Below are 25,866 nucleotides of genomic sequence, written 5' to 3'. Positions count from 1 at the left end.
AAGTAGGTATCAGTCTAGAGTCCAGACAAGTGGCAGCATGGCCGACAAGGTTAATATCGAATAAGTCCGCAGGTACCAACAGCCGTAACATTTTCCTTTTACGCCGCAACCCGCTGCTCAGCCATGCATCGCTGTTCCGAAGCTCCCGTCAAGTCAGAACAAATCCTTCTCTGGACAGAATATAAGCTCCCTTGGAAAAGGACGCGTCTCCATCCCCCATTGTCTCATTCTTCACGCACATAAACGAGCATGCCTTCTCTAGCGCGTCTTGTCGCGTTTGTCGCTCTTCTAGCGTGTATGCCACTCCTTTTCTCTGTTTTTCCCTTGTGTGGTCTCACGGTCCTCGACAGCCGTCAGCGCCATTGTCCCTCCAGGTCAGCAAGGGTCGCCTAACCAGCCTATCGATGTCTCGGAAAACGATGCGCCAACAACCGATACCGATTCAATCGTTCAAACCGCTGGTCAAGTTGACCAGAAGAGCAGCCCACCTATCGATGCGCCACCAAGCTCGGATGTTCCCCCCACAACTGTGACCGCCCTTGACGGCGCTCTTACCAATGCAACTGTCTCAGAGGTGTCGGGATCGTCAAACACGACTTCGACTTCAACACGTCGTAGCGTTGGTCGTCTTGGTCAGCGAACATCCGGCTTCACCAAAGTTTTCGACGGTCTTCCGGCTGGAAAACATGATGCGTCTATCCAAGGAACGGCATACCTCACCTACACTGTTGTCGATAACAGCACGTACAACGTTCAGGCGTGTTTGGATTGGTGCACTCAACGGGTCGACGGCTGTGGTGCGTTTCTTTGTCATCTTCCGTGAATTCCCGTTGCCTAAAGCTTTACCTAACAGTCTTCGTCAACATATTCTACGAATTCAACAACTACCTCCTCGACTTCGTTTTCTCCGAAAAGTCCAACCTTAAATGCGCAGCCTACGGTGACATCCACAACGCAACCGAGAAGCTCAATTTCGGCGGCCAGCCATCGTATCCCCAAGTAGGTCGTCTGGTTTTTCTCTGCGGGAAGCTGACTAATCTCTCTAGGTTGGCGATGCGCCAGTTCCTCTCACGTACATCACACAAAGCAGTGGCTACGCAGTCAACTCTCTCGTTAACCCCTCCGACCCAGACGGCTATGACCTTGTATTTGGACCGACTGGTGGTGCTAACAATGCTCCTGGGGTCAGGATCATCTGCTTTCGAAGACTTCTCTATGCTGACTTGCGTATCATTAGTACATGGGCTTCGCTTTCCTCGATAAGTACGACGTAGATGCCTGTGCGCAACTTTGCAATGGCCGTGGCGTAGACCCAGTTGGTGGAGGATGTTCTTACTTCAACATCTGGCGAGCGGTTGTCAACGGTGTGCCCACAACCTACACCTGTTCCATGGTAAGCATTTTTTGGACTTTGCAATAAAAAACTCCTGACAGGTTATCAGTACTACCTTGTAGCTGACGAGTCGACTGCCGTCAACTACGGCCAGGGCAGTCTTGTGGTGACACTCTCCCGTGGATATGCGCGTAAAAATCTTGTCATCGACGGTGGTTTCGAAGGCTATACTGGCTGCAGCGACTTCTGCTTCACTGCTTCGTATAGCAACTGGATCGGCACTTCACTCGGCAATCTCGATGCAAGCGTTTTCCACTTCCAACCTTACTCCCACTTTGGCAGTGGTGTTGCTCTCTTTGGTGCTGCATTTGGCGACGATAGCTTGGCAGGTGTGTAATTTTCCCCAGTTGATGCTTCTCCGTTTGTTCTAAAATAATGCTAGGAACCCTCAAGCCTGCTAAGCCTCTCGTGACGGAAAAAGGTGCCAGCTACGTCATCCAGGCCTTCTTCATCTCGTCCTTCTCTGGACCGAGCCTCGAGGCACACGCTAAGGTTGATGTGTTCTGGAACGGCAAACGGGTTGGAGGCACGAGCGGCTTTGTTGGCTCGTACACTTTTACCCAGTCGACTGTTGTCACTGGTACTGGAAGTGATCTGCTTTCCTTCGTTGGCGGTGCTGCTCCGGCGTGGACATTCCTTGATGATGTCAAGGTCTTCAAAGTCTAATGCTGACAACCAACACCATCGCACGAAAAATAGTTCTTTTTTCTTCTCTTTCTTTTGGGTAGATATCGGGCATTGCTAGACTATCTGTTTGTAATACTTATATCGCTTTTTCCTGATGGCGTGACCGTCACACTTGAGTTCACCCACCACGATTTTTTTTTGGCACAGAAAACAGTGGCGTCGGTGTGAGATCGCGAGAATGCGCTGTTCTCCTTGCACTCTCAAGCGTCAGCAAGAAACTTCTCTGCCCAATGTCGGGACGGTCAGCAGGTCTCCAAGCCGGCAATTCTCCGTCTTCAATAAATACTGCGAACCTTGACTGGCTGGGTAATGCATTCGAATCGTGCAGTTTTCCTTGCCTGGCTCTTGCCACTAGCTGCCCAAGCAGCGTCGTCTCCGACCACGATTGGCTCGGACCTATGGCTCCTTTTCCAAAACGACCTCAACTGTATGTTTCTTGGTTCACAGCGAGCTTCCATTCCATCTGAGTTTTCGTAGGGCCGACGGTCGCTGAGCATGAAAGCTCTATCCTTCTCAGTCCACACACCCACTCCGATGCCCTAGCTGCCTGCGCGAAACTAAACGAGGGTCTAACACCAATAAATGGGTCGTTCTTCACTGCGGACATCTCCAAACTGTTGACCTACGCGAGTTTGGAGACGGGAAACCCGCTTTCGCAGCATTATTGGGTTGACGGAAGTCGACAGTGTACCGCAATCAGCGTAGCCGGCCGTTCGGCGCTCCCATGTGCCACGAAGCTCCCTACGCTTTGCGCAAACTCTGCACCGAACAAAGTCTCGGGCCAGACAGACCTCAGTCCGACATGGCAAGTCCAGGTTAATGCAGGCAAACTTACAGCTACTGGGTAAGCACGCGTTTGGGGACTTAGCTAATTATTTAATCACTCGCAGGACGCGCGACCATCTGTCATTCCGATTTCTCGGAATTCCGTATGCAGACAAGCCGGAGAGATGGACGTACTCGTCCCTTTACACTGGCCCGCCTCAAATTTCTGCACTCAAATTCGGCTCCCCGTGTTCGCAGACTGGCAATCCCCCTACTGGAGCAGAGGACTGCTTATTCCTCAACGTCTTCACACCTTTTTTACCTGGACCCACTCACACTGGCAGCAAGCACAAACCAGTGATGTTCTGGATACATGGAGGCGCTTTTACAAATGGCGAAGGCTCTGACGCGATCTTCGATGGCGGAAACCTGGCTAGTCGGGCCGATGTTGTCGTGGTCACGTTCAATTATCGGTCAGCAACTTATGCATTCTTGAGTTGGCATCCTAATTTTTTTACAGTCTTGGTGCTCTTGGATTCCTCGCTCTCAATGATGGAGTAACGAATGGAAACTTTGGCTTAGGAGACCAGATCACGGCGCTGCATTGGGTGCAGGAGCATATTTCCTCATTCGGTGGTGATCCTACTAGGGTGACTATCCTTGGCCAATCAGCTGGAGCTGGCTCTGTTCGTGCCCTGCTTGGATCTCCGCCTGCTATCGGGCTTTTTTCAGGCGCTATTGCGGAGAGTAATCTCGCTGGTTTCGCTTATGCTCACACGTACTCTGAATACTTCACGATTGAACAAGAAGTCGAGACAGCCGCAGCAGCATTCCTAAATGACGTCCATTGTGGCAATGTAACGTCTGATCAGGTCTTGGATTGTCTGAAAGCAGTCCCATGGCAAACGTTGCAAACTGCCGCAAACGCACCACGGTACATATATTCCCCCCATTTGACTCTGTTTCTCACCGTCAAATAGATATCCTGTTGTGGATGGCAAAATCCTGGTTAGAGACCGCCTGTCAGTTGATGGCAAAGGGCCAGTCAATTCTGCAGCCCATGTCATGTTCGGATGGATGGCTGGTGATGGCGTGGACTTCGCTGGCAGTTATCCAAAAAGCGGTACCACCCAACTTGCTTCAGTTCAAGGTATCGGAATCGCAGCAAATTTGTCGTCGACAGCGCTCTCATCTGGTTTATTCCCTCGTCCGTCAACCGGCAATGACACCCTCGATACTTTTAATGTCACGGGCCGCATTGCAACTGACGGGGAATTCTCGTATGTTCCTGTCACCGTCTCAAACTCTTCAAACTGAAATATACGGCCAGATGTCTTGATCAAGCGACAGCACACTCCGCTGCTATCCACAAAGTCTTCAAGTCGATGTGGACATACCAGTTCGAAAGGTCATATATGGGTTACGAACCGATACCAGGGCTCTGTGATCCTCCTGTCACGGAAACGCACCCATTCGGAGACCCGTCATTGCCCTACTTCCAGTATGGTTTTCACTTGCTTGCGTTGCTTTTTTGTTGACCACTTTCAGATGCCATTCGGGTGAATTGTATTTTACCTTCGGAACATTGGGTCAAGACCTGCGTCCCTTCAGGGACGAATTTGATCTTCCATTTGAGCAGGTTATGGTGGACTCGTGGGCGTCCTTCGCGCGGTCATTCAATCCCAACCCATCGGCGGCATTCCTCGCTGCTCGTGGGTATACCACAACTGCCAAGGCACTTGCTCAATGGGGTCCGTGGAAGGATGTAACGAGCAAAGAGCCGGTTCGCATTTTGGCGTGGCCGAGTCGTGGAAGTGATTGGCTTGAGCAGCCACAGTGCAACGTCCTAGGCTTCCCTCTCGACTTTTACGAAAAGCAATAGTCGATGTACGACTGCATTCCTTTCATAGCATTAGTAATACAAGAGATCTCGTCGATGTGACATGACATGCTGGAGGTATCTAAAAGTGGAGAGAATTCAGAGAAAAAAACACAAATTATGATAACATTCCTTGTCCAAGTCCAGGTTAGTGTTCGTCATAAATCGGAATAATGTACTAGAAGTGAGGCAAACAAGACAAGAGAACAACGAGACCATTTACTCCTCCTCCGCTTCCTCATCTTCCTCCTGGATAGCTGCAGGACCTTTACGGCCATGACCAGGTATTTGTCTCCGACCAGAAACCGATTCATAAACGGTTTCCGAAGGTAAAGGAGTCGTATTGAGGGATGGAGAGTGACCAGCCTTTGAGGTTTTGCCACCGGCCGAGGAGGTAGAGGACCCAGAACCACTGCGATTCGTCCGTTTATTCGGACGGTGGCCGCGGGGGGCCGGTGATAACGTGATGGTCTCTGGTGAAGGCTTGCTCTGCGATGGACCTGCAGACCACATTTGCCCCAGTCCTCCAGCGAAAGTGGGGAGATCATCATCCTCGTCAACCCAGTCACTCTCGTCGCCAAAGCTGTTCATTGTGGAAAGCCCTAGTCCGTGTCGACTTCCGCTGGAAAATACATCACGAATTGTGGCGCCTTCATTGATAGGAGAAATTGCGAGGACTTCAATGGGAATATGGGCTGTTCGTGTTTGCCAGCCTGGCGGTTCGAGCCCCCAAGACTTCTTCCAGCTCGTCCGCCCAATCGATCCATTGAAGCTCGGCGAAGTAAAAGGGCCAAGGCGCTTTTGCGCAACAAAGGTGGTGCTCGTAGTTGTCGTTACATTCATTCCACGACTTTCTGATGACGATGTCCTAGTCCTGGATTGCGGTCTTGAATTAGACTTGAATGGTGACCCTGTCCGATACCTGTCTATATCCGAATTGGAGCGTTGGAGAAGAGGTTGTTCGTAGATAGAGTTTGGTCTCGAGGACACCGGAGAATGAGTCGATGAGGCAGAATTTGATCGCATATGGGGAGGTCGCGAAGTCAGTGGTGTTGTCGTAATCGTAGTTGTTTGGACATGACGAACAACCCGGGTTGATGATCCACTCCCAGCACGGCGATGGAGTTTTTGGACAGGGGAAGTTGTTCGGTTGTTTGATCCAGTCGAACTGGCAGAGGGAGACTTTCGATGTTGTCGTTGCATCGAGAAACTTCGGATTGAAGATGGCCGTGACCCGTGTTCTCCTCGCTCTGAATTCGGCGTATGACTGCCGAATGAGCGGCGGCCAGGCACTTGTGGCGAGTCGAGTACTATCATTTGAACGGAGGTAATTGAGGAGCGTCTCGAATTAACGCTGCTCGAGCGTCGTGAAGATGCAGAGGCGCGATGACGATGTCCTCTAGACACGAATTTACCCGGTCCGCTTGTCCTTCGCTTGACAGACGTGGTACTGTATGTCTGTTGAGCAGATCCGCGACCATTTCCTGCAAATGATTGGTTGGAATTCGAGGTTGATGGCCCAACTGTTGGCGAGTTTTGCTTCCTCTTGCCCTTTCTGTCCTCGTTGAACCATAAACGGAAAGCCGTGAGGAGATTAGCACGGTTGCGATGTGAGCCAGACGCTTTCCCCGTCGATCCAGTGCCCTCACCGTCTCCAAAGTTTGGCGACGACATTGATGCTCGTATATCCCCCCCAGGCGAGTTGGCAGGTGTTGGTGGTCGATGAAGCGAGTCTTTAGAGGCCGTCAATACCCAAGGAGAACCGATTGCAGGTTGTGAATGGTCTTCGCTGGGTGGAGGGGTCGACGGAACATTATGATCTTTGGAAGGCCGTAATGGTGGTGACTTTGTCAGCTTGGACGAGGTCGAAGGACCTAGACTACCGTGCGAGCTGCGTCCCTCTTCCCCTGAGCTTCCCTTGCGCTCCGGCTCACGTGACTTCTTATCATCCTTCTCATCCTTGAACGCTTCCGAGGACTTTTTGCGTACGAGGCCGGCAGCTTCAAGCGCAGTGGTCGCACGCTGCATAATGCTGACGCTACCGGAGCGGCCTTTTCTACCTTTGCCCTCTCTATCTTTCAGACTGCTCGCTGGAGTGGAGGGATGAGAACGTGAGGTAGACTCTCCAGTAGTAGTGCCTGATGCAGACGGCGATAACAAAGGCGATCGTGTTGGACTGCTCGGGCCAGGTGGAGTTGAAGGACGACCAGAAGATACTGTGGGCGTTGGAGGAACAAATGATAAGTGAGGAAGAGCTGGGCCACGAGAGGATAGAGCAAATTGTGTCTCTGTTTGCGTTCCGACAGAAGTTTGGCGGCGACTCGAAGCCTCCTGTTCACCCAGGCTATATATCGGATGCTCGACTATACCAGGACTTGTGACATCCTCTAAGTGAGGTTCGATACTGCGCTTCTCTGCTCTTCGTTTGAGCATCCACCACAATGCCCCAGTTGCATCGCAAGCGTCAGTCAAAACCGAGTGGACAATTTGAGCAATGTCAAACCCATAAAGGCTGAGGCTGTTCAGCAGCTCACGTTCCGGAGGCGTGGAGAAGATGACTGGAGCTGGCGTGCTCAGGAGAGATGCAAAGCTGACTTGAGGCTGAGAAGCGTCTGCAGCAGCAGCAGGCACTTCGGGTGTGAGAATTTCGGTTTCTTCGACCTCTTCCACTGGATCGGCTGGATCAGAAGGAATTGACGAGACCGATCGACGTTTAGTTCGCGCTGGTGTGCGCGTGACTGGAGGAGGCGCAAGCGAGATATTAGAAGACATTCGTGGCGGAGGCGAGGCCTCGTCCTCTTCAATAACTGTTTGCGGGCCAGGGATGGTTAATTTAGTGTGCAAAGTTTCTAGTTCTGCTTTTCGTATCGTTATTTCGCTGGTGGAGCGATGTAGAACTTTGTCTTCCTTCTCGTCGGGTGTGGTGGGAGTGGATGAATGAATGTCATCGCCAAACAACTTGTGAGAATCAGAGGCATCAGAGGAAGTATGCGAGTCGACTGTGTCGGCTCGGACGGGAAGACTGTCCCTTGCAGTGAACCAAGAGTGGGTTAAAATACTCGAAATGGGAAGACGTTTGGCAGGCTCCTTGACAAGGATACTCTTGATCAAATCGCGCGATTCTACCCCACACATCAATTAACCATTAAGTTTGCACTACTACCACGTACCGTCCGAGAGCCATTCTGGGTCCTCAAATTTGCCTGAAATGATCTTGTCCCGCATAACAGATTCGTCGTCATCATCAAATGGCAAACCGCCTGTCAATAGACAGTATAGGATGATCCCAAGTGACCATATATCGACCTCTTCAGATGAGTTAGAGGTGAAGTGAGCTTGAATGAGAGAACTCGCCTGGACCCAAATATTTATGGCCCTGTAACATTTCGGGAGCTGCATACCCCGTAGTGCCACAAAAGGTTTCGAGGAAAATCCCTCGTTCATACTCTCGGGTAAAACCAAAGTCGCCCAGCTTCACTCGACACCGCTCATCTAACAAAACATTTTCCAACTTGAGGTCACGATGGACGATGCCCTTGTCATGCAGATAGGCGACGGCGAGACAAAGCTGACCAAAGATGATCTTGGTCTCATCCTCCGACAGTCTCCCTTTCTCCACAAGATAGTCGAAGAGCTCTCCCCCGCAACAAAGTTCGGTGACAATCCAAATCGAGTTTTCCGTTGCGATGACTTCGTACATTTGTGTAACATGTGGGTGATGGAGCTGCCTGTGGTGGTGGATTTCCCGGGTCAATGAAGCCGACATGGCTTTAGGAATCTGCTTGATAGCGACCCTGGTCGAAGTTAGACGATGGGTCCCCATCCGAACTTTCCCGTAGGCGCCTAGTACAAGTCAGTTGAATCGCCAGACAACGACAAGTCGAGCACGTACCCTCGCCTATACTCTTTCCCAGGGTGTAGTTCCCTACTACGCGAATCCTACTAGAAGAGAGCTCCTTCCCGAGCTCATTATAGGCGTTGGCGAGTTGTGCCTTTTGGTTCTGGGTTACAGAACCAGTGTGTTTGTGACTGCGAGTGGAAGTCATTGCCGCATGTACAGTGGGTGGTTTAAACGAGAGGCGTAGGCAAATGAGCCGTGGGGCGTGGCGAGATATACAGTAATTGGGTAGGGCGGCGCGAAGAGGGAGTTAAAAGCAACAACTTTTGTAGTTGATGATAACTTTGATGCGCTTCTCTTGTCATCACACACCACACCCAACTAAAAGTTGTTGCTGAAGCTGAAGCTCGGCCAACCATTGTCAACCGAGCTTCAATCGGTTATTTCCTTGAAATCGCTTTGCGCAGAAAGTAAAGTCTGCGTTGACTCTCTGCTCACCACCCAGTTTACACCCCCCTATTTGACAAGGACACATGAGTATTGAGCCAAACCTCGAAAATACTGCGTTACCGGGTCATCTAGACAACCTTATCGAGGTCTGCTTTGGTCCAAACGCAGAAGAATTCGTGGCTTCGTCGGAAGCTCGACCACTCTTATTGCCTTTCTCCAAACGACCCAAACCCTCACAACTCAGAGACCGACTCTCTGCCCTTTTTAGTCTCCAAGGGGCCGATAGTCTCACCCCGACAGCGATTCGAGCCGTCAACTTGACTTGGGAAAACTTTACGGAAGGTTCAGTCGCTCCCAACGATTTCTTGCGCTCTCCCATCGGTGCAGCATATCGCGTCACCAATGTCTCTGGTAAAGGACGTGGCCTGATCGCCACTCGAAATATTACGGTTGGCGAAAGAGTCCTAATCGAGCACCCCGTCGTCGTGCTTGTGAAGGATCAGATGAACGCGCTCTGTTTCCTTACCCTTCCTAAACAAGCCATCCACGCCCTACTACTTCTGCATAACAACATACCTGATAACAAAGAGTACACCTCCCATCTCGATATTCCTCAGCACCGTCTGCTGGACTACCTCAAGGGAGTTGCGACCTCAAATGCTTTCGTCGCAACCCTGGACAACGGTGAAGAAGCGGGAGTTATTCTTCTGGCCGGTTCTCTTTTCAACCATTCGCAGCAGGCCAACGTGTATTACTCCTTCGAGACAGACAAAATGGTTTTCACAGCGATACAACCAGTCAATCAGGGGCAGGAATTGACCGTTTGTTACAGTGGCTCGGCGGAGGAGCTCCAGAGTAACTACGGAATCCCATAGAAATATTTCCTCGGTCGATTAGCGCTTTAGCCTTAATAACCATCCATTTTTCCCTTCAAAATCGAGTCCCCACCATAAAATCTGATACCAGAGGGAATGTCACGAGTGTCACGGTAATCACTCCTCCTCTACTCTTTCCATGGCCGATCAGCTTGTGAGTGGTCGTAGCTTTCTCGTACACGGACTGACTTTCCTAGTCTGAAGGTGTGTATAGAGTTAGTCATTATAACGGATAACCAATCTGCTCTTCTGGATAGAACAAATCTCCGGTACGAACATCACTCTCCTGCTTTGATGCAGCTCATTGGAAACAGAGTTCAAGGAGGCGTTCTCCCTTTTCGACAAAGGTATGAATGTCTCTATTTGTCGCTTATCTACTCATCCCCAGTCAGATGGAGACGGCACGATCACTACGAAAGAACTAGGGACAGTTATGCGTTCCCTGGGCCAGAATCCCACCGAAGCCGAACTCCAGGACATGATCAACGAGGTCGACGCTGACGGAAATGGCACCATTGACTTCCCTGAATTCTTGACAATGATGGCCCGCAAGATGCGCGACACCGACAGCGAGGAGGAGATCAAAGAGGCTTTCAAAGTCTTCGACAAGGACGGCAATGGCTATATCAGTGCCGCTGAGCTCCGACACGTTATGACCAACCTGGGCGAGAAACTTTCGGATAATGAGGTCGACGAAATGATTCGTGAAGCAGACGGTGCGTTGTCACTCCGACTAGCTTCTAGTTGATGCTCAGATGCACTGCCCCGCAGTCGATGGCGATGGTCAAATCAACTACGACGAGTTCGTCAAAGTACGTCGCGTCCAACTTGATTTTACCCTCCGCTAATCACCGTCGTAGATGATGCTCTCGAAATAACGGCGCTTGTAGCGGAACACAAATGTTGAATTCTTCTGTAGTGTATCATATACCAACTCCCTACTTGCACAAGCCCTGATTTTTATTCTTTCATAAAGCCAGTAGAAATTTAAGGTGCAAAACCCCCAGTCCCAAGTGAATCAGGTAGTCCCCCAGGGAGGCATCCCGCTGTTGCAGCTTTAGTCACGTCGTTGAACATCTCGATTTCAATGTTGCCTCCGCCCACCACATCGTCAAAGTTGATCCAGCACAGACTAGGGCTTGGCTTCCCGTTTATCGTGATGCTTTTCACAAAGATATTGGAACCCGCTGGCGGTGTGGCTTGTAGTGTTTTCTTGTCAAAGTTAATGACACGGAAAGATGTCGTCGTGCCAAAGAAGTCGTTGAATATCGTGAAGGCCGAAACAAATGGTGCGCCGATCAACAGCTGCTTCGAGGCAGGTACGGGGTACATTCCAAGAAGGTGGAATATCAACAACGACGCCATTGCACCAGAATCGTCGTTCCCAGGGATCCTTTGGTCATGATTAACAGGAGTCTGAATTTGGTATATCCAGACACTTGCCCGTTGAAGCCAGTGTTGAAATTTCTGTAAACGACATTCCTCACGCGTAACGCGCTTAAATCGGGTCGGTTGGCATAGTGGTATGCCCATGGATTTTCGAACCCAGGTTCGTTTCCGGCGGAAAAGTATCCCTTGGCGAAATAATGATCTAACCGCGGAATGAATGTGTCCGGGCCGCCCATAAGATCAACGATTGTCGCCATCGACTGAGGAGCAAAGAAGCTATACTCCCAGGACGAGGCTATAACAAACAGTCAGATAGGACCAACTTGCAGAGTATAGATAGGCATACACTCATAAAACCCGACGTTGTTATCGGAACCTCGAGCGCAAGAATGACCAACAGGATCAACAGGGCTGCATGCGTCTGGTGAGCTGAATAAGAAGGTCCCGTTCTGATAAGCAGACTCGGTATTTTTCGATAAGAAAATGGGGAGAATCGTACAACTGCGCGCCGTTGTGAAAATCCAGTGAAGCCGTCATGGGTAAGATTAGGATTCCACATGTTGACGAAATTCATCGAGCGGTTGGAGTACTTGACGACATCGCCGGGGTCCTTTCTAAGCGCAATGGCCGCTTGGCGGACTGCAAAATCTCCAAGGGCATACTATGGAGGCATATAAGTTTATTTCGTTGCTTGGCTGAGAAAACTAGCCTCCAAAGCACGAGAAGCTTCCCGTGTCGGCAAACCAGTTGAGCCAGAGGGATCAGTCCAGTCAGTCGGAATATAACCTAGATTTTGTGAGGTTGATCCCGCAATCTCCACAATAATCTAACCGAATTGCTTCCAAGCGGTGTTCTGACGTCCAACCGTATACCAGTTTGGTGGCTTTATAGGCCGAGTGAGTCGAGGGGACTGAAAGAAGATCAATATCTCCCACCGTATTTTCCGCTGTCTCGACGAGCGCGGTATAGAGGTCATCTGATGGCACCCCGAGTTCCTGTGCATGTTGGCCGTATTTAACAGCAAAGTCACCGAGTGGGATCATGCCGTCGTCTCCTCCTTGAACATAACCGGGCTTTAAGACAGTCAGAATCATGAGCAAGTCCTCAAAGGCTTACCTTGGTGTTTGCGCGACATTCTGGAATATAACCCGTATGACGCCATCCATCGACATAGGCACTGACGATCTGACCCCATCCACGGGGGTCATGCAAAGAAAGCAAAGGATGAACGGTGCGGAAAGTATCCCACGAGCTGTGAGAAATGAGGATATATCACGATGATGTAAAGCAGGGTCAGACCAGAAGAATGCATCGAAGAATGGGAATGGACTCTGCCAATAAGGATTTTCACCAGTCAGGTTGGCAGGAACCAAGTTGGCACGATACATCTGTTACAGGTTAAGCACTGGAATGCGCGAAGAGCCCGGTCAACTCACGGAGGAGTACAACAACTCAACAACCGTAGCATCCTCGACAACCGTGTCGACGCCAATATGAGACAAAATGTCTTCCCAGGCCTCTGCGGAAGCGCGTTGAACTGCATCGAAGTCCCAATCAGGTATCTCTTCTTCCGCATTAGCACAAGCTGTGTCAGAGTCGTGGAAAGATATGCCAAATCGGGCAAGAACACTGGATCCAGTGAAACCCAAAAGTGCACCCGCCTGCTGTGGTGACACAGAGCCCGTATAAGGGAAGTTGAGAGACGTTGAGTTGGCAGTGATTGTCACAGTGCTTGGAGTCGAGAGATTTTTGGATTGATAGGTCCCAAAAGCATCGATCGTGTGTTCATTAACCGACTTTGGCGCTGCAAAATCGTAGCAAGCGAAGACAGTGTAGTTGGACTGGCCATAACTCTGATGAAACGAAATGTCAGAGCGCCACATTCCAGACTAGAGCAGACTAAATACCTGAAGGAAAGTTCCACCAAGTTTTACTCTTCCCAAATCAGATACGGTCAAAGATCCTCCAGAGAAAGAGCGTCCAAGGTCATTGGTTAAGTCGACAACGACATGGTTTGGCCCCGACTTTGGATAAGTGAATCGAATGAGGCCCGAGCGGCGTGCACTCGTGGTTTCCAGCTTGATACCATTAACGAAGGTGGTGGTGAAGTATCCTGGTTCAGCAGCTGACTAGATGTTAGACGAAGATAACCTCCCCTAAGCCTTACAACATACCATCTGCATTTGCAGCACGCAAAGCGACGCGAGCGGAAAGCGCAACAGGGCAAGACGAAAAGGTACAGTTCGTCAAAGGGAAAAGTGGAAAAATCCCATAACCTCCCAACGCGTTGCCGCCAGTACCTTCATCGTGCATGAGGGAGATTCCAGAGATGCTGCTGTTGTCGTGGAGGTATCTTAATTTGAGGTGAGTTGCTGGTGCTTCAACGCGAAGGTAAAGCTAGTTACCCCGATTGTCTAACGCCAGCTGTTACATCTATACCGACCTTGGCCATCCCATGGGGAATAGCCGCACCAGGGAAGGCGTTGCCACTGCTGACTGTGCCAATGAAAAGATTGACAAGGGAGTTCAAGTCGGCGGCATTCGCTCGCGAACACAACCCTAGGAGGGCGAGGAAGTACCACATCGCCACGCGTCAAGAGGATAGTCAAGGTCTTGGGGCATTGGAGATGGTTTTATAGAAGAAGATGGAAGGATGCACGAAACTTGAGAGAACCCTAAGAGAACGCATGCAACCACATGAAAGCGACCACGTGTCCAGCAACCTCTGGACCGATCTGATTCTACGACTTGAACAACGCAAACCTCGAGTACAGTGGTCCTCACCATTTAGTCATTTTACTCTATGCTCTGATAGTTATTTGGATCTGCGAGAGAGCATGTGCTGAGTGCTGGCATGTCATTACATGGGCTTGGCAATCGACGGACGGACGAGGCGGAGGTATAAAAATATTACACCCAGACAAAGTTCAACGAAGTTGTGTCTTGTCGTGAAGCGCACGTTTGCACGTCGGCACCGACGGCAAAACTTGAAAGATTGCAGGTCCAATGTTAGGAATCACGATCACATGACTGATAGTGGTATCCTAATGGTGCGTCATAGCCTTCGTCATATGTAAGTACCCGCTGGTTTGCTCCATTGTAGCATAAAAATAGACGTATAAATTCGCGGAAGTAAAACCAGTTGGTCAGAAATCATGTCCTCGTCCACCAACTCTTCCACTGATGTTCACCCCTCCGCTGTAGGGAGAAACACTGCTCCTGACACTAAATCATCACTACCCGAACGAAGAGAATCCGGATCGTCTACGCAGGAGCCTTCCAACCATGGAGAGTATCCAGAGCAGCGACATGCTGGTGCGGTCGGCTATGGTCCTAATTTCCACCAGAAACCGGTATGGGAACGGCTGTTCAATCGTGTCACTGTCATTGACCTGCGGCAAGGGATTTCTCGATAAGATAACATCGGTAAAAGAACAAGTCGTTGGCAAAGCCACAAGAAACCCAGAACTAGTTGAGAAGGGCCATGATCGCTGGACCGGCGAATTGAAGCAGAAAGAACTTGATGCCGATGCCGCAGAGGACCCATTCGCCAACCCAGATGAAGACAAGGAACAGAAACAGCAGCCAGAAAGGACCAAGTCTTCGACTTCTAACCAAAGCCAGTAGAGTCGAATCTGAAGTCAAGTCGTAGAGAGTACTTACTGTAAAAATATAATTTGCTGTCGTGGTCATCAGGAAGATAATTATTGATGTGTACAGCCTTGAACCTGTGCGGCAAGGTGAAGCGAGGTCTTCTGGCTGCCATCATGGCCTTTTCTCTCCGTTCTCAGTCCAGTCCCATGCACAGGAAAACTGTGCGCTCAACGTGCTTTTATTCGCCATGAATCGCCCTACCCTATCCAAATATAAACGTCACTCCACCTGTTACAACGAGCGCTCGGTTGCTTGTTCTGAAACTACCACCCCTCAAAATGACTGACCAACTCGTAAGTCCTCAAACATCTTGACTTGCAACTTCTCACTCCCCTAGTCTCCTGGTATGTCAACCTCTCATTTTCCACCATCGATCAGGCTATTCACGCTCCTACAGAACAAATATCCGGTATGAACATTGTTTGGGTAACTTCTCTGCCGTCTCACATCATCCAGAGTTCAAGGAGGCCTTCTCCCTTTTCGATAAAGGTCCGCTCCCCTTTATCCGCAGTCACTCTGCTCACTGACGGTATCTCAGACGGCGATGGCACCATCACTACGCTCGAGGTTGTTGCTGAATTCATGGGAGGTCTCGGAATTGACACAACTCCATATAATATAGCTTGGCACTGTCATGCGCTCACTCGGCCAGAACCCAACCGAAAGTGAACTGCAGGATATGATCAACGAGGTCGACGCTGATGGCAACGGGACCATCGATTTCAACGAATTCCTCGACATGATGGCCAAGAAGTTCAAGGACACGGACAGCGAAGAGGAGATCAGACAGGCTTTCCACGTCTTCGATAAAGACGGCAACGGCACCATCAGCATTACAGAGCTCCAACAAGTCATGCGTAGTTTAGGTGAAAAGCTCACCGACCGTGAAGTCGAGGAGATGATCCGCGAGGCAGACACGGTGCGTTGAACCGTCTTATTCTCTCCTGGCTGTGTCGAACACGATTCAGGATGGTGACGGTGAAATCAACTACGAGGGTGAGTTTCCTCTTTTACTCCCTCATGTCCAAACCCGACTGAACTACCCAGAATTTGTCAGAGTGCGTTCAGGCCAGAGCCTACCCACTCCTACTCACCTTCATTTCAGATGATGACGGCCAAGTAATGGTGCTCCTTATCTAATTTTGAGCTGTACGATCTTGTAAACATCGCTTGAATTATTCGCTCCGTATTCCTCCCATTGGTTGAGTTTACAGTTAAGTACAGTACTACGCTAGGTAAATGAAAGAGTCGGTGGTTAACTTTCAAGAGCTCTTATTCAGCTCTTCCTGGCGCTTGTGGAGTTCCTCACGACTCTAATTTTGAGGTGAGTCGTTTATTCGATACTGAATGGTAACACCGACCAGAGGCTGCTCAAGACCAGCCATGACTTGGGCGCTGGGGACATGTGGATCACGAGCGTGGAAAACTGCGTCGTTCGGGTTACTAGCCAGGCCACCGGTTTGCTCGGGGGCAAGATCGGCCGGGTCGTTGGTCTTCTGCGAAACGAAATTCAGTTAAGTTTGAAGTTGAATAAGCGATTGACGCTACGAACAGCAGGGTGGGGTTGGATGGAGAAAGTCGGCTCTTCACCAGTCGCAGGGGCACTGGCGGCAGGCTTCGCTTCGGATTCTTTGGACATCCGTTTCTTTGATTTGAAGACTTTGGAGATGAAAGAGGGCATGTTTGTGAGTGGTGGTATGGAGCCTGCGAGCTGAGACCTACTTATAAGGCTGGCGGAAGTGGTGCGGGTCTAAAACGGTGTTATCGCACGATGACGTAGGTCGGGCCTGCGCCGATTTAAGACTGCGGTCAGTCACGACTCATTTCGGAGCTTACAGGGAGGCGATATCGATGGCTTGCATTTTCACTTCAAGCGAAGGGCAGAATAAACCCATAAGAAATGTTCAAACTTTAACGGGGTGACCATGTTTGAACGTCTTTCGAAAGTAAAAGGACATTTTTTTCGTGTGCTATAAAGTACAAGGGGAACATTTTACTCAATTGATGACTGCGCTGTAAGCAGACCTATAATCCGAGTGTCAGTCAATAAACAAGACAAACGAATGAATGGACGTGCGTGGTTAGGGTCGCGGAGCCGGAGGTTGCTTCGGTTCCCGCTTGAAGAGTGGTCAAGAACTGGGAAGTAGATACACCACGATTGGCGGTGAGGTACTATCAGGAAACCATCAAGCATTGCATCGTTGATAAGGTGGTTGGGGCTCACCTTCAGGAAGACGTTGATGTCACCGTTAAAGGACGTAACTGTTCCGCTGGTAGGCAAGAAGGAGAAAACGTTATTTGCCCCATTGCTGCCCTGGTAAAGGTTCCAAGTGCGACCGGCAAGCGAGAGATTGCTGACGACAGGCCTGGAGAGATTGTCCTCAGTTGGGTTGAGCCACGATTGAAAAAAAAAAGAACGAACACGGGCTGTCCAGCGCTGTTGTAAGTAGCGGAAATCGGTCCAGCATTGAAATTGGCCAGCCAGATCATGATCTCATTGACCGCAGAGCCTCCAGAAGTGTTGGAAGTGAAGAGATCGTAGGCAACATTGGCGACAATGCTGCCCGAGGATGATTGCGACCAGTTCCAGGTGGACTTTATCGCGGGGTCAAATTCAACACACGGAAAGCGATAAACCTACAGGGATACTGCTGATGGCAGACAATTTCTTGTTGATGCCATTGTTAAGATTGATGTTTGTGTAACTCTTCACGCCATTACCACCAACCCAGTTCCAAGTTGTCTTCCAAGAAAGAGTAGTGCCACTCAATGAGACCAGAGTCGCACAATCTGAGCCAGATGATGCGTTAGATAAACCCCATTGATCGAGGTAAAGCGTGTAGGGTGTGACGGTTATCGTATCCCATTGACCACAGTGAGTGCTTTATTGGGATATATGTTGGCTGACCAGGTTTCACGAGCGTCAGGTAACTCACCCAGTGTCGATGGCGGCCGCCCGTTCTTCAACTGGGGCGGCAAAAACGATGAAGGGTACCAGGACGAGAAGGGCCGCGAGTTTAGAAAACATTTGGACGGACGAGGGGGTCAACAGTCATAGTTTCCTTTTAAGCGTCGCCTTGGGCAATACGGAGAATCTCTCTTGGTCACGACAAGTTGGCGGGGTGGTGGCGGACCGTGCTCAGTGCTTTGCGAATCAAAGTTACGCGTCATATGGCCTTGAAGAGCTCCAATTGTCTGGATCGAATAACTCCGTGACTGGGCCTGCTGCTCAATGGCGCATTACACCGACCCACAAAAACAGTTCCGAGGTTCTAGATATGTGACGAGCGGGTTTGATGCCGGTGCTGAACTTTTTGGAGTGTTGCTATGTTCTGTTGTTGACTGTGTAGGACTGATCCGAGATTCATTAATGTCTGACGGTAATGCCGTGCGGCCCGTGCCTGTGTGCTGCATGGACATAGACTTTCGGACAGAGAGCGCAAATTGACGGCGATAGTAGTGTAGCGAGGACGATAAACGCCTCTGACAATTATTTGTCGGTGGCGGATTGAAGTAAGAACGCTGAACAAGGTTTTGAGCACGTGCCTCTGCATCATCTCAAGTTGTCAGATTCCATGCTGCTGCGAGGACTGGAATCTCCTCAGTAGTCTCCCATGGCTTTTCTTCGCAAGAAAAGATCTCAAGTAGACCCACCACCTCTCATCCGTTCCCCTCCCCCTGTCTCTAATGTAGCTCCCCCACCGTTATACGCTCGTTTTGCGACAAGCCCGACAAACGATGCACACCCACGCGTAGTATCGTCTCCAATGGCTCTCGGAGCGGGCCAAAGAAATGCAGCAGGGCAGAACGGAGCTATGTCGAGACAACAGCAAGGTTACACCCAGCCAAATTACGGCCCGCCTCCACCCAATCGACGAATCTCAGCCGCGGTCAGTGCAGACAAGCCTCTGCCTGACCCACATTTCGGCCAGCCTTCTCATGCTCCTCCAAATCGACGTACTTCCGCTTACAATGGTGGACCACCGCAAATTCAGCCTCCGGATGGCCCCTACCGTGCTTCTGGTCCATCTTCTCCACCACCAAGACAGCCGACATTGGTCCAGCGACTGGTGAGCATCGATTCTTTCACTCTATCCCTTCCGTCGGTTGTGTGTCGATCCCGTAAAAAGCATTAGCCTTCGATTCTTCCCCACTCTTCTTCCGCCTTAGTGCTGGTTCGGACCCACATCGTCCGAATCTGGCCATGCTTCCAGTTAACTTCGCACTGTAGACTAACAACTTGTGTAGGAACCCGACTCGCCACAACTGAACTCAAGGCTGAAAACGGCGAGCACGTCATAGACTTATCCTTTCCGCTATTAATACCGCGTCCTGCAGGTCGCTCAGCCTGAAATTCGGACGGACATGGGTGCGACAATCAGCTCGCTCCAAGTCCAATCTTTTCACCCATCTGAGCCTGCATTCAAGGCCCTAATTCCTGCCCAACCCGTTCAATCCCGGAGCAATGTTCCCAAACGCTCCCCATCAGGACTAGTAAAGGGTAAACCGCTCATATTTGCTGCTATGGAGCCAGAGAATGCCGATGATGTCAACAACAACAATAATTTTTACTCTTCTCCGCCCATCGAGCCTGCCAGATCGCCGCCACCACTACTCCCGCCCCAACAGCGTCTTCCGACACTTGCACATGACACTTATGACCCTTTCGATGCGGGTTTCTCGAAGAATGTTCTCCAAAGTATCAATTGGAGTGAACAGCCCCTGCGTCAACCAGTACAAACTCCTCGACCGCTACCTCGCATCAACAACCCGCCATTACCGCCACAACCTCCCAAATTACCACCATCCCTTCAAACACAGTTGCCACCAGCAATCCCCCAATCACCGCCGCGAGTTATTCAGCAACCTGTTCAGCATGTCCCTTCTCTCCCATCCTTGTCATCACCATCAAGTCCCCCACCACCTTCATCACCTGTCCCACACACGCCGCGAACTTTAACCAAACCGCGTCCTACTACTCCACAGCGCAAGCAAAGCAATGCTGCACTGCAGTTACCAACTACAATAGATCGTGATGACGCATCGTCCAGAGCTTCAACATTGATGCTTGATGACGATCCGTTTGCGAAAGTTGAGCCTATTCGAATGCTCAAACCGGCTTCGAGAGACGGCATCCCTCAATCGCCATCGTTTCCGCCAGTCGAAGACCAATCTTTACCGGAACCTGTTGAAGAAGTGCAACTCCCCGAGCGGCCAGTAACGCCCAAAGTCCCATCAGAGTTGTTAGAATTGCTCAATATCACACCTCCCAAACCACGCCCCCCGCCATCACCTGTTACTCCTGAAGAATACCGCACCGCTCGCTCACAACGGCGAGGGGATCAACTCGGGAGAGCCCCACCTGCATCACTGGCCGGGATTGCAGTGAAGGAATCACGTATCCCTGGACCATTTCCGCTCGTGGATTTCATCTTGGATGCTCAGCTGCTGTCGGCATTGCTGGAATACCTGTCTTTCTACGAGTGGTGTGTGTTGTCGGCCATCACTAAAGCCCTACGCTCCAAGCTTGTTGGCACGAAAGATCTTCGCGAAGTAGCATTGGAGCGTTTTCTTCGTACGGTAGGGTATGCAAAGTGGGCTTGGGAGCCTGATAATGACCCATTGGAGCTTTCTTTACTCGTCAGTCGTCATCTCTGTCTCGCTTGATGCATTCTCAATCTGGCTTAGGACTTGCATGACTATATGCGTGGCGTCAGTCTTCCATCCCACGAACATGCACGGATAGGAAACGAATACGTCCAATCATTCAACTTTCCACCAGCAGCTCGTGATCCTACAACGTTGGCTTTAGCGCGAAATCTCACCATGTCGACACGCGCCTACTCTCGCGTTGTACTACGACTTCGTGCTCAAGCAGAGCGTGAAGCTAGCGAGATGGCGCTGCTCAAACCCTCAAACACACTTGTCAACACTAGGAAACGTTTCACAAATAACGGCTACACTTCTAATCGTTCAAGCCCTTCCCGGGGTTCTAGTCGGCCACCGTCTCCTAGCTCTTTGTACTCTGGCCATGCACAGCCACCTCAGCCAGCTCTCACCTTCAGATCTCCCCTCTTTAGGCTAAAGCGAGCGCCGTTATTGAGAGTGTTCGTGCCATCTCCTGATGGCGACTGGTTGTCCGACAAGAGTGTTCTGGAATGCGAGGCAGAGCTTAAGCGTGCAGGTGTTCTTGGTCTCCTTCGTGCTGGCGACGTAGTTTGGGACATTGCCGTTGGGGATGAGGGGAATGTAGGACGGTTAGTTTGGGATGGGAGTTACTTGATCGTGAGTCGATATTTTTCACGCTACTTTGCTCAACCACGAGTAGGACCTGGATTACAAATATTCCACGGTGGGCGATCTACCGCAATACCTCCCAACATTGGCGTTCCCGCCGTCGTATTTCCATCGCGTGATTCGAACTGGAGCGGACGCTTCTAACCCTATAGCCCATGTCGACATAGCACCCTGGGGTCAAGAAATAGCTGCCAATCTTCAACTCCTCCAGGATCGCATCCGAACAGAAACGTAGGTGTTAGCCGCTCTTTGGTGACGAAACGATGCGCTAATATTCCTTTAGCCCCCAAGGCAACGTCCATAACGTTGTAAGATGGGTCCATCGCTCGTCATTTGTTATCCGAGCACCGGGAAAGGCCCGTATGTCAACGTCAAGCGGGCGAGTCCAGTCAACGCGAATTCCAATACCCGACTCACCAGGACTCTACGTTGATTCTGGGTGGTATGGCACTATCGTCGTTGAGACAGAAGGCACGAACGAAGCACTTGCTGACCTGCAGGATCGGTGTCCGGGTGCGTTCCCACCGCGAGCTGGTGGGCCCCATATGCTTAGCAAAGAGGCCAAGGAGGCGAAGAAGGTGTTCAGAATTCTGCGGGAGAAGAGGTGAGCCATTTTTGATTCGCGTCCATCACGCTTACATTGCTTCTTCTCCCAGTCGACCAAGCGAAATTTGGATACGGGCCGTTAGCCCTAAGGAACGACTTCTCTAGACTGTTCATGACCGTACGCTCGCATTTTTTGTTTGTTTGTATCGCTACCGTATTTGCTTGACAATTCCTGTCCCTTTCTTTATTGCTACAATTAGTTTCTCTGCATTTGTATCGCCACGCATGTTCACCAACCAAATTTTTGTGTAGCTGGACATTTACCCTTTTCTCAGAGTAGAGATAATGATAAGCAGTAAAAGATTAAAAGCTTGTAGGCAGGTGGGGGAAGGATTGAATAAAGGTAGGGTATCCGACTATGGAACAAGGAGAAAATCGTAAAGGGTCGTAGATAGAGCGGCTATAGCCTATGGCCTGGAACCGCCCAGAAAAGGAGTGTGAGCGCTGCGACAAAGGCCATAACAAGGATCGACACCCAGATGGCACGGCCAAGCAACAGTTTCTTGACATACGGTTCGCGAATAGTGAGGGTGCGAAAGGGTGTTGTTTCAGATTGGCCAAAGAATACGAGGATGGGGTCCAGTTCGTATTGATGTGATACCAGACAGAGGATGGCGATCGTGAATGGGATGAACAGCTAACCAGAAAGTGAGAAGAGGGTGCTTAGTTTAACAACTAAGAAGACCTACGAAAAATCGCTTTGATTTTGGCTGCACGTCCAAGAATATGAGGGAGAATGCGGCTGCCAGACCAACCCAGAGCGCTAGGAGTCCGACAATAAGACGAACCAGCGAAGACACAGGGGTGAGATTGCCGAATGCCTTGGAGCGCAAAAAGCGAGGGAAGGCGTCTTGCTCCATGGCTCGGAAACAGTACTCCTTCTGGGCATGGAACAAATCGGGAATTTGGGCCATGAGACTGAGTTCAGCAGTTGACCTTGGCTCTTGCGACGAACTGAGAGGGAACGAATGGATTCTCAGCGAGGGTGGCAAATAAATTTCGTGATTCTCGGAGGAGTTAACAGTGTTGGCCGCTGGAGAGAGATAACGGTAGTATATTCGCTCGGCAGAGGCGATAAGGTTGAGGCGAGTGATAGCTGCTGAACGAGGAATGATGGTTGGAGCTCGCGACGCTCGTTTCATCGTGAACAAGGTTGGAGTTCGGCCGACGCCACCAACACCAAACGGAGAGGGCGAGCGACCAACATCGGGAGAGGTCGACGCGACTCGAGTATTGGGAGAAACTGAAGCGCCACCATATTTCTCATCCGCTTCAGCCAAGTTTCGTCTGTCCTGGTCTGACAGGAGTTCTCCCGTGCTCGCAGTACTCCGCTTTGTGGCTGCCCCACCCTCCGGATTCATTCCAACGACCGTGCCGTAGATCGAACCTCTACGGCGAGCATAATCCCAATATTGTGGCCAGTCTTCCTTGATTGTCCGACCTGACTTGCGAACGTCTTTAAAGTAGGCCCGACAGAGATTTTCGTGTTGCTGTACATCAAGCCAGAAGTCGAGAATGTCCTCTGCGCCCTCGCGTTGCAGGAAAAGACTGGAGAGCAAAGATCAGTCGCGTTGCTACCCAAATTGGCGCAATATAAACGAACTAGAACATGAACAGGTCGACTGGAGGTCGCGTTCGGCGAGATAAAACCTCGGTGAATGACGGTAAGCGATTCTTGCGGCTGCTCGCCCAATCGTCTTGCTGTTGGTCGCCGTCCATCGTTGAAACGGGTCGTCAACAACTGTCACACTTTCCTTTCCACATGTCAATTTTTTTCTCACCGTCCAAATTTTCTCCAAGCCATTTGCTGCCTCTACTCGCCTCTAATACGCCGACATATGAAGTTGGATACTTAGATATGTAGTCCATGACAGAATGAACAAAAATAGAAGAAAATTGGTTCAACAAGCCAAGAAATGCACCAGCAACGTTCCAACCAACGCCAAATGCCCTCGTGAACTTCTCGTCCTTGCTCTGGACGTCGCAGTCGCCGATGGAATGCTCGTTATCGTGACCGCAGAGCTCCGTGTATTTTCGCAAGCTGTCAGCACATTTTTTCCATCTAGAGTAGCATTGAAGTGCTGAGTGACACAATTGGCCCACAGAACATTGGTAGAATTGGGTGAGCCGGAGCCATCATCCGGTAGAAAATGAGTCCCAGTATTATAGGTGCAGCCCTGAGACGTTGCATCAGGCAGGGCGATTAACAGCCCACCAAAAAGATGGCAGCAGGTTGAAACTGCATCCTTGCTGTTGCCCCAACAACCTTTCCATGCTCGGGGTTAGGGCGGCATGAATTCCAGCACAAGGAAGTGTCGTACCATAGAAGTCAGACGAGGTAGAATTGGTAGAGCTCATAGTAGGCGCTCCTCATGTCGACTGTCCAAGCAGCACAAAGTATATATACCAATCGCAGCTTCAGGCAGGTACGATCATCCAAATTGGAGACATAACGCCGCTTGAAGAGTCAAGTCGGCGATTTCCCAGAAGCAGATGTCAGAGTGTGTTGTAGTCTGTTGAAGTGAGATATTCTTCGGCGTGACGTGTTACGCGTTGCTCGTTGCTCATGTCGTTCTCGAAAGCCTTTTCTCCAGCTATCCGGGAAATACGCGTTCTATTCTCTCAAACAGGTGCCGCTTCAGCAGGCACAAGGTACAACACTTTCCGACTCGGAATACTCATGGATTGTCTGTGCAGAGAATTTATCCTCTCAAAATACCCCACTATTAAGCAACATAACCCTGACTTGCCTGTCCTCATAAGAGAAGCTAGCGGGACACCGGCCCGTGCATTTGCTCGTTTCGGTGCGCACCTTATCATGAACCAATCTAACAGTCATGAACACAACTCTCGCAGAGATGGGTGTCGAGCGACATGTAGAGCTGGACAACCTATCGGCGCAGGATGTGGAACAGAAAGTCGCTCATCTCCTAACCTCATAACGGTCTGCACTCCGAAATGTATTCGAACACTCCAATTGCATGGCTTTCAACACTGAAGCAGTCTGAGAATGTCTATATCAGGTTTGGTTCTAGGTCCGTCATATCTACATAATTCCGGCCTCTGGCTCAATCTGATTCGCTTTCCTTTTTATCTCCTCCAGAATCCCTTCTCCGTGTCTCCCCGCCCTTTCACGCCCTATTTGTCGATTATGAGCCTTTCGGACCCTCTTGAGCAAGCACATGCTGTACACAAGCGCAAGTCCGCCGCAAACAACGGCAGAAGCCAACGTCGCAATAAGCGTGACCTTGGCCGTCTTGGAAAATTCACTGTGCTGCACGCCATAAACGTTCACAAGTGTGGACACGATTCCCGCCAGTGAATTCAGCGCTCCTGGGCTGTTGTTTGGTGAGGACCTGGTTAATCAGGTAGCATCAAAGACACACATGAAAATTCGGTTGTTAAGCCAGATGTAATTTCTACTCCAACGCCACCAAAGCCAGAGCATGCCAAATGCACCAATTCCGGTGCAAACAAACGCGATTACAAATCTGCTGCTATTTAGCTCGCTCTGTCAGACGCGCCGCCAGGCTCATACCCAGCCCCAGTTTTAGGGTAAAATCAAAATGTGTGACAAATGTGACGGTTTTGGGGGGGTTGCGCTCTGCAAGAGGGCTGGAGCAGGTAGCCCGGACCGAGCACCGAAGCGGTGCATTTATCCCCGGATGCTCCTGTGACGCAGACGCCGACGACGACCGCCATGGCTCTTGACGCCCGGGCTGCTCTCGGTGTACTTGACGCGCTGCACGATGCTCTTGCCCGCGCCAACCTCTCCCTTGCCCAATTCACGGGCTTCATTCTGGAGAATGCCCCCGCGCTTGTCATTGACTCTCGAGTCCCGCCACTCGTAGAGAGTCTGTATGCAGTCCCGGCCCAACTGCTCGCTGCAACTCACACCCACGGCGATACCCTTCACTGGGTCATGGCCACGACCTCTCAGATCTTCTCCGCCGAGCTCGACACGCTCATTCGTGACCCAGAGCGCGCAACCCAAATTCCCCCGTCACTCTTGTCACAGCTCGGCGGTATTCGG

General features: G+C 50.6%; 12 protein-coding genes across 12 annotated transcripts; 8 read left to right on the top strand and 4 right to left on the bottom strand.

The window, feature by feature from the left end:
* Nucleotides 1–249: 249 nt before the first annotated feature.
* On the top strand, nt 250–2,059 carry MIND_00610700 (uncharacterized protein; the record flags this gene model as incomplete). Its single annotated transcript, XM_037362861.1, has 7 exons — nt 250–295; nt 351–797; nt 854–999; nt 1,047–1,184; nt 1,238–1,393; nt 1,443–1,722; nt 1,776–2,059. The coding sequence occupies 7 exons, from the start codon at nt 250–252 to the stop codon at nt 2,057–2,059; spliced, it is 1,497 nt and encodes a 498-aa protein (XP_037220782.1).
* Nucleotides 2,060–2,310: 251 nt separating this feature from the next.
* MIND_00610600 (Cholinesterase) lies at nt 2,311–4,727 on the top strand (the record flags this gene model as incomplete). Its single annotated transcript, XM_037362860.1, has 8 exons — nt 2,311–2,386; nt 2,436–2,507; nt 2,558–2,924; nt 2,971–3,318; nt 3,366–3,779; nt 3,826–4,125; nt 4,176–4,346; nt 4,394–4,727. The coding sequence occupies 8 exons, from the start codon at nt 2,311–2,313 to the stop codon at nt 4,725–4,727; spliced, it is 2,082 nt and encodes a 693-aa protein (XP_037220781.1).
* A 216-nt stretch (nt 4,728–4,943) lies between these two features.
* Nucleotides 4,944–8,770, bottom strand: MIND_00610500 (Serine/threonine-protein kinase MARK2; the record flags this gene model as incomplete). Its single annotated transcript, XM_037362859.1, has 4 exons — nt 4,944–7,846; nt 7,895–8,032; nt 8,079–8,567; nt 8,617–8,770. The coding sequence occupies 4 exons, from the start codon at nt 8,768–8,770 to the stop codon at nt 4,944–4,946; spliced, it is 3,684 nt and encodes a 1,227-aa protein (XP_037220780.1).
* A 325-nt stretch (nt 8,771–9,095) lies between these two features.
* On the top strand, nt 9,096–9,887 carry MIND_00610400 (putative set domain-containing protein; the record flags this gene model as incomplete). The annotated part of the gene is made up of 1 exon (XM_037362858.1): nt 9,096–9,887. The coding sequence occupies one exon, from the start codon at nt 9,096–9,098 to the stop codon at nt 9,885–9,887; it is 792 nt and encodes a 263-aa protein (XP_037220779.1).
* A 139-nt stretch (nt 9,888–10,026) lies between these two features.
* MIND_00610300 (Calmodulin) lies at nt 10,027–10,765 on the top strand (the record flags this gene model as incomplete). Its single annotated transcript, XM_037362857.1, has 6 exons — nt 10,027–10,041; nt 10,085–10,102; nt 10,145–10,234; nt 10,276–10,603; nt 10,659–10,699; nt 10,748–10,765. The coding sequence occupies 6 exons, from the start codon at nt 10,027–10,029 to the stop codon at nt 10,763–10,765; spliced, it is 510 nt and encodes a 169-aa protein (XP_037220778.1).
* Nucleotides 10,766–10,874: 109 nt separating this feature from the next.
* MIND_00610200 (Glycoside hydrolase family 92 protein) lies at nt 10,875–13,860 on the bottom strand (the record flags this gene model as incomplete). The annotated part of the gene is made up of 13 exons (XM_037362856.1): nt 10,875–11,280; nt 11,325–11,571; nt 11,623–11,725; nt 11,776–11,937; nt 11,986–12,062; nt 12,108–12,159; nt 12,212–12,349; nt 12,393–12,528; nt 12,576–12,664; nt 12,713–13,129; nt 13,184–13,401; nt 13,451–13,629; nt 13,682–13,860. 13 exons carry the CDS (start codon nt 13,858–13,860, stop codon nt 10,875–10,877), a joined length of 2,403 nt encoding a protein of 800 aa, XP_037220777.1.
* Nucleotides 13,861–14,431: 571 nt separating this feature from the next.
* Nucleotides 14,432–14,903, top strand: MIND_00610100 (Calmodulin-like protein; the record flags this gene model as incomplete). Its single annotated transcript, XM_037362855.1, has 2 exons — nt 14,432–14,629; nt 14,679–14,903. 2 exons carry the CDS (start codon nt 14,432–14,434, stop codon nt 14,901–14,903), a joined length of 423 nt encoding a protein of 140 aa, XP_037220776.1.
* A 305-nt stretch (nt 14,904–15,208) lies between these two features.
* Nucleotides 15,209–16,053, top strand: MIND_00610000 (Calmodulin-like protein; the record flags this gene model as incomplete). The annotated part of the gene is made up of 8 exons (XM_037362854.1): nt 15,209–15,223; nt 15,268–15,274; nt 15,328–15,339; nt 15,387–15,419; nt 15,469–15,497; nt 15,553–15,849; nt 15,899–15,988; nt 16,036–16,053. The coding sequence occupies 8 exons, from the start codon at nt 15,209–15,211 to the stop codon at nt 16,051–16,053; spliced, it is 501 nt and encodes a 166-aa protein (XP_037220775.1).
* A 139-nt stretch (nt 16,054–16,192) lies between these two features.
* On the bottom strand, nt 16,193–17,958 carry MIND_00609900 (Glycoside hydrolase family 12 protein; the record flags this gene model as incomplete). The annotated part of the gene is made up of 9 exons (XM_037362853.1): nt 16,193–16,243; nt 16,292–16,426; nt 16,483–16,589; nt 16,653–16,680; nt 16,992–17,102; nt 17,155–17,296; nt 17,353–17,525; nt 17,572–17,812; nt 17,867–17,958. The coding sequence occupies 9 exons, from the start codon at nt 17,956–17,958 to the stop codon at nt 16,193–16,195; spliced, it is 1,080 nt and encodes a 359-aa protein (XP_037220774.1).
* Nucleotides 17,959–18,544: 586 nt separating this feature from the next.
* On the top strand, nt 18,545–21,938 carry MIND_00609800 (uncharacterized protein; the record flags this gene model as incomplete). The annotated part of the gene is made up of 8 exons (XM_037362852.1): nt 18,545–19,000; nt 19,179–19,217; nt 19,269–20,570; nt 20,619–21,215; nt 21,259–21,458; nt 21,511–21,587; nt 21,648–21,831; nt 21,884–21,938. 8 exons carry the CDS (start codon nt 18,545–18,547, stop codon nt 21,936–21,938), a joined length of 2,910 nt encoding a protein of 969 aa, XP_037220773.1.
* A 295-nt stretch (nt 21,939–22,233) lies between these two features.
* MIND_00609700 (RGS domain-containing protein) lies at nt 22,234–23,564 on the bottom strand (the record flags this gene model as incomplete). Its single annotated transcript, XM_037362851.1, has 3 exons — nt 23,437–23,564; nt 22,523–23,381; nt 22,234–22,470 (listed from the first exon to the last, which is right to left on the bottom strand). The coding sequence occupies exons 1-3, from the start codon at nt 23,550–23,552 to the stop codon at nt 22,234–22,236; spliced, it is 1,212 nt and encodes a 403-aa protein (XP_037220772.1). The 5' UTR covers nt 23,553–23,564.
* An 811-nt stretch (nt 23,565–24,375) lies between these two features.
* MIND_00609600 (L51-S25-CI-B8 domain-containing protein) lies at nt 24,376–24,775 on the top strand (the record flags this gene model as incomplete). The annotated part of the gene is made up of 3 exons (XM_037362850.1): nt 24,376–24,485; nt 24,531–24,637; nt 24,690–24,775. The coding sequence occupies exons 1-3, from the start codon at nt 24,400–24,402 to the stop codon at nt 24,773–24,775; spliced, it is 279 nt and encodes a 92-aa protein (XP_037220771.1). The 5' UTR covers nt 24,376–24,399.
* Nucleotides 24,776–25,866: the final 1,091 nt, after the last annotated feature.

Source organism: Mycena indigotica, assembly GCF_014461135.1.
Source record: "Mycena indigotica strain 171206Taipei chromosome Unknown Mind.scaff0005, whole genome shotgun sequence".
NCBI classification, from domain to species: domain Eukaryota; kingdom Fungi; phylum Basidiomycota; class Agaricomycetes; order Agaricales; family Mycenaceae; genus Mycena; species Mycena indigotica.
The sequence above is the reverse complement of the archived record's forward strand: the minus strand, read 5'-3'. Positions and strand labels throughout refer to the sequence as shown.